Source organism: Cucurbita pepo, chromosome 19, assembly GCF_057944985.1.
Source record: "Cucurbita pepo subsp. pepo isolate OVF chromosome 19, ASM5794498v1, whole genome shotgun sequence".
NCBI classification, from domain to species: Eukaryota; Viridiplantae; Streptophyta; class Magnoliopsida; order Cucurbitales; family Cucurbitaceae; genus Cucurbita; species Cucurbita pepo.
The window spans coordinates 845015-851560 of NC_141816.1; the positions used below are offsets into that span (position 1 = coordinate 845015).

The 6546-nt window shown below is 34.1% G+C and overlaps 1 protein-coding gene across 1 annotated transcript; it reads left to right on the forward strand.

Annotated features, from left to right (window-relative positions):
• Positions 1 to 1651: 1651 nt before the first annotated feature.
• On the forward strand, positions 1652 to 4281 carry LOC111781994 (zinc finger protein WIP2). Its single transcript, XM_023662750.2, has 2 exons — positions 1652 to 2278; positions 3529 to 4281. Exons 1-2 carry the CDS (start codon positions 1655 to 1657, stop codon positions 3973 to 3975), a joined length of 1071 nt encoding a protein of 356 aa, XP_023518518.2. The 5' UTR covers positions 1652 to 1654; the 3' UTR covers positions 3976 to 4281.
• Positions 4282 to 6546: the final 2265 nt, after the last annotated feature.

Consider the following 6546-nt stretch of genomic DNA (forward strand, 5'->3'; position numbering starts at 1 on the left):
CTGTCCCAGACTCTTTAACAGATGCACGCTTACGACATTTAAGGCGAAAAAATATGAAACATCGTCTTAAGAAATGTTAAATATTTATGAATTTTGATCCATCTTTTAAGAAGAAAAAAGCATGTCCCAAATTTTTTCTCCCGAGCATTTTTTCCGTAATTTTTAAATGGGTACCATTGGTTAGTTTTCGTCGTTTCTCAAAGAGGCCCCATTGACAAGTTCAAAAAAGTTCTTTTCGCATTCTAATTTCCTAGTTTACTTTATCGAGACTGAACTAGACCTATAATTTTAACCCTTTAAAATCTTTAGCCCTAAATATAAGACCTTAACGTCCACAAACTAGTAAGAAACACTTAAAACACGTAATAGAATTATAGGCATGGGCTAATGCTTCCTTATGTTCACATTAGTAAGCTAGTGTAACAGAGGACTTCCTCGAGAGTAGTTTTATAATCGGGGGTGACACAACTGGTTTGCCTTTCTTCTTTCTTTTCTGTACGTTAGAGTTGTTCGGGCGGAAAACCGAAATGTGAAACTTAGTCCTTCAGACCTTTCTTCTTTCTTTTCGGCACGTTAGGGTTATTATAATATATATAATTAATTAATATACTATAATTTCAATATTCATAGCTTTATGAACTAAAAAATAAATTTATAATGGGCTTAAATTTGAGTAATTAGGGTTGAGGGCATATATTATTTGAAAATAATTTTAAAAATTAAAATAAAATATTTTAATGCTTTTATTTTTTTTTTCTTTATATATTTTATTGCAAATATGATTAGTTGGGTCAAAATAAGGAATATAGTCAGAAAATAAGGAATATAGTCAAGGATACAATGAAACTCTCATCATTAGGATAAAAAGGCCAATAACTGTATTTTTTTTTAACCCTATGTTACATAGCCCATACAAAAAGTTACTCCATGCATATCTATCTTATATTACTAAAGGGTGTCTACAAATTTAACTCGGTTCACGGGTTGACATTTTTTTTTGGTCGGGTCAACTTTACCAACTCGAAAATAGAGTTGAAACCTATCTCTACTATACCATATATATTTTTTTAGATTATTATGAAAATTAAAAATATTTGACATTTCTAACTGATGTTAGTGATACGTTGTGACTTGTGAACGTTTGATATTTGAATTTTATGAAATTTTAGTTATTAATGTAACATGTACTGTGAATACACAAGATTTTTTTTAAAGAATTAAACTACAACCCAATAACCTAACTCAACCCAACTCGAAAATAGAGGATCAGATTATTTAGATCACTAATCCAACCAATCTGAATTATCGAGTTACTTCAAAAGATTTCTCCAATACAATTCGAAAATAGAGTGTTGGATTGGGTTGGGTTGTGAACCCTGTTCGGTTTGTTTGGGTCCACCAACCCAACCAGCCCGAAAATATCGAGTTATTGAGATTATAATTTTATATTCTTTTTTTTTTTTGGGGATGATTCTTGAATTATGATGACCATTTATAAAGAATATTAAATGGTAAGATTAGACCATTGCCCTATGAAAATAAGTAGAGTTGCAAGTAAGTTAGCTTATTTTTTTTTATTAAAAAAACATAAAATTAAAAAAAAAAACATAAAAACAAAAGCTAACCCAATTAGTACTCCCTTTTGGTGTGTTGTATGTATGTTTATGTGTATGGTTCATTCTCTCTCCTCCAAAACTTCAACCAACCATTTTCTCTCTCTTCAATTCCCATTTCCATGGCTGACCCATACTCCAATTCATTAGCTAGTCTTCTAAAATTCAGCTCCCTCCATCACCATTTCCCACAATCACAACCTTCCCCATCTCCCTCACACCTCAATATGTCCCTCAATTGCCTTCCATATCCCTACCTGGGTTCGGGTTCGGGTTCGGGTTCAGGTTCAGGGTCAGGGTCAGGTTCGCCTCCGCCTTCGTCGCCACCGCTCCGCGAGGCTCTACCGCTTCTCGGGTTGATATCTCCCCCCGAGCAACGGCAGGAGCAAGAGGAAGAAGACTATGGCGGGGACGACGAGGGCAACGATGAGTCGGTGACCGTGGCACTCCACATAGGGCTACCTAGCCCTAGCACAGTGGAGATGGGTTCATCTGAGATTGATCATAGTAATAATAATGATAATCTTGATGATTTTGGGCAGTCCACCAAAACCCTAATAAAGGGGCAGTACTGGATCCCTACTCCTACTCAAATCCTCATTGGTCCTACACAATTCTCTTGCCCTGTTTGCTTCAAAACCTTCAATAGATACAACAATATGCAGGTAAATTCAGTTCATAAGTTCATAAGTTCATCAGTTCATCGAAAAATCATGTAAAGATTGAATTTTTCTTGATGGGTTTTTAGATTCTTAAGAAAATTTTCGATTTTGAACATGAATTTGATCTGATCTTGTGAGAATTTAGGTGTTATTTAGTGTTTATTAAGTTAAAAAAAAATGTGTTCTATTCTTTCAAGGTGATGACTTTGTTGCCTGATATGAATCTTCACTTTAGATATCCTTTTGTAATATTATAATACAAATTTGATAGCAATTTCATTGCATGGTCATATGATTTTGAATGTTTCTCTCTCTCTCTCTCTACATTTCTCTCTCCATCACTGTCTTTTTTTGTTTCTGATACAAACTGAGTGAAATGAATATCACTGACTATGTTCCTTCTGTCTTTTAAATCAGTTCATTGGAATCTGTGTTTTAAACACTCCAACTGTTGTTTTTTTTTTTTTTTTTTTTTTTTGTGATGAATCCTATGAATATTTGTATGTTTTTTTTTGTTGTCATGAAATTATCTCCTCTACTTTCTAGTTTTTTGGACACAAAGTGGGGTTTTTTCATTGAAAATTCATCCCAAAAATGGAAAATTTTAAAGATTTGCACTTTGTTGTGTAATTTTTGGTAGTGTGTTCATAAAAATTAGTAATTTTTAGTAGCTAATAAATTTGATTTGTTCCTGATTTAGTTTTTGCACGATTTATAGAGCATTTTTTAAAAGAAAAATTGTTACTGTTTATTTAGAAAAGTACCTTGATGCATAAAAACCCTTCTCTCAAGTTATCGTGTTGTTTATTTTGTATCTTTCTGCTTCGATTTGGTACTGTGTTTATAAGAATAGTATAAAAATTAGTAATTTCTCGTAGCTATTAAGCTTGATTTGTTCGTGATTCGATTTATAGATCATTTTTAGGAGAAGATTCAGAAAAAACCCTTTTCTCAAGTTATCTGGTTGTTTATTTTCTTCTGCTTCAATTATTCGGTTGGGTGTGGTTTGATCGATCGAGAGTCAAAACCAATAATTTCATATCATTTTCCAAACATAAAAAGAAACCCAAAGAAGAAATCATGATCGAATAGGTTTTCGTACGTTCATTGGTTTCGAGAGGAAAAAAATTAGATTTTGAAACCAAGAACATTACCCAAATGAAAAATTACATCTTTTTTTGTTTGTATAAAGTTTAAGCTGTTTTTGTTGAATAATCTCACACTAATTTGTTGTTTTTATGTGCATTTTGCAGATGCACATGTGGGGGCACGGCTCTCAGTACAGAAAAGGCCCAGAATCCCTGCGAGGCACGCAGCCAACGGGCATGCTAAGGCTGCCTTGCTACTGCTGCGCGCCAGGGTGCCGCAACAACATCGACCACCCTCGAGCCAAGCCACTCAAAGACTTTAGAACTCTTCAAACACACTACAAGCGCAAGCACGGGCTCAAGCCATTCACGTGCCGCAAGTGCGGTAAGGCGTTTGCCGTGCGAGGGGACTGGCGAACTCATGAGAAGAATTGTGGAAAGCTTTGGTATTGCATTTGTGGCTCGGATTTCAAGCACAAGCGCTCGCTCAAGGACCATGTCAAGGCCTTCGGTAACGACCACGCCGCCTATGGTGTTGGCGGGGTCGACGGGTTCGGAGACGAGGAGGAGGACGACCCCGCTTCGGAAGTCGAGCAGGATAACAACGAGTGAAAGGATCGACACCGAGATGTTATAGTTATATATAATGAAACTTACTTACTTACTTACAAATGTTATTACATTATATGTGTAATTAATTAGGGAAGCTTTGTTGTTGGTTGGTTCTGATGTTATAAATCATGTTTGTTTTGATCCCAAATGGATCAAAATATTGAAATGAAAAAAGAAAATTTGAAGTATATAAATTAAAATATTTTCATTTTCAGCTGATTCAAACATGGATTCACTGTTGTGATCTTTAGGATATTTTAAGGTTTATGTCTGTTTGTGTGTTTTTTTTACAGGAATTGTGTAATTACTTCACTAACTAGTTGCAGTAATTTATAGTTAATAACCAAATCAAGGTTAATTTTCTGAATATTTTACTTTAAACAAATAAATATTAGTATTAAAAAATAATATATACTATTTTTCCAAAAATTGATTTTTTTTTTTTAATTTTCAAAATTTTACTTGAATTTTAAAAATTATATATTAAAACAAATATGGTTTAAAGTAATGTTTATAAGTTTAATTTTTTAAAAAAATCGAGTTTTTTTTTTTTTTTTTTTTTTTTTTTTTTTTAAACTAGATAGTTTTAGAAATTAAAAATAGAAACCCTAAAAGAGATCAAAATAATACTCGAACTAGGAGTAAATTTAACATGATAGTATTAACGAAGAAAAGACGTTTTAATTGCTTTTTCTTAAGCGATAACTCAAAGAGGCAAAGCTCAAAAGTGATGATTTCGATGATAAGTCTCCCTTTTTCATTACTATCGGTAAAGATTGAGGACTCAGATTACGTTACTTTAAAAACATATAATATAAAATAAATCTAAAAATCTAAAAGTCGGATCAATCCAATTCATCCGAGTTAGAAGGGTTAAAATATATATTCAAATTGAGTGTAAATATGTAACAACTCAAACCCACTGTTAGCCTTACGGTTTTAACACATGTCTACTAGGAAGAGGTTTCTACACTTCTATAAGGAATGCTTCGTTCTCTTCTCCAACCGATGTGGGATCTCACAATCCACCCCTTGGTGGCTAGTGTCCTCGCTCGCACACAGCTCAGAGTCTGACTTTGATACCATTTGTAACCGCCCAAACCCACCACTAGCAGATTGTCCGTTTGGCCTGTTACGTATCGTTGTTAACCTCACAGTTTTAAAACACGTTTACCAGAGAGAGATTTGTATATTCTTGTACAACAAACAAATAAGCATTCTACTTACTAACAATTTGCTTTTAAATAAAAATTTGAACAAACCGTCTCAACAATCCGAACCAAATTTAGGTTGGGTTGAGCTGGATTCATTATTTAATAAGTATAGTTGGAGTTGAGAAAATTTATGACCAAAACAATTAGGTTAAGTCTAAAACACGTTCCAATCTGACTAAACTCAACCCAGAACCCGAACAATTAGCTTGAGTCTAAAACACGTTCCAATATAACTAAACTCAACTCAGAACCTGAACAATTAGCTTGAGTCTAAAACACGTTCCAATCTGTCTAAACTCAACCCAGAGCCCAAACAATTAGGTTGAGTCTAAAACACGTTTCAATCTAACTAAACTCAACCCAGAACCCGAATAATTAGGTTGAATCTAAAACACGTTCCAATCTGACTAAACTCAACCCAGAACCCGAACAATTAGGTTGAGTCTAAAACACGTTACAATCTGACTAAACTCAACCCAGAACCCGAACAATTAGGTTGAGTCTAAAACACGTTCCAATCTGACTAAACTCAACCCAGAACCCGAACAATTAGGTTGAGTCTAAAACACGTTCCAATCTGACTAAACTCAACCCAGAACTCGAACAATTAGCTTGAGTCTAAAACATGTTCCAATCTGACTAAACTCAACCCAGAACTCGAACAATTAGCATGAGTCTAAAAAACGCTCTAATCTAACTAAATTCAATCTACGAACACTCCTAATAAAACCACGAGATTTTCTTTTTGAAGAGAGAGAGGGGTATGATTATTGTAAATTATAATTTGTTGTGTTGGTTTAATGATGATGATTAGTGCATGCATAAGAAAACAATATTGTATTCAAATCAAACTGTTTTGTACACTCTACGAGGTGTATAAAAGGAGAGAGATTTGCTGTGTGGGAATGGACTTTAAAGCTTTGTTTTTTTTGTTTAAAAAGAGAGATAGAAATGGGGAATGGGGGAAATTATGTCAGTTTCAGTCTTTCAAAAACCACACTTAGTGTCTGTGTGGAACCCATCTGCCACTGCCCTCTCCCCCAAGTTGCTGTCTTTGTTGCCTTAAATTGTGGCATTTTAATTAACTCTATACCCCTCAATTATCGCTACTTCACCCTCTATTCTCGATATATCTTTTCCATTCTTTTTAGGGTTTTTTCTCTCTCCTCTATGCAAAGTATTCGATGGATGGACGATAGAATTTAAAAGTCGGGTTTTGAAGATGTACGTTAGATATTGAACCTGAGTTGAATAGTTATTAGAAGTAGCTGCGTTAACGTATTTTCATTAAGTGTATACTCGTTAATTCTCACTACTTTACTCTCTATTATCGATACATCTTTTCCTTTCTTTTTAG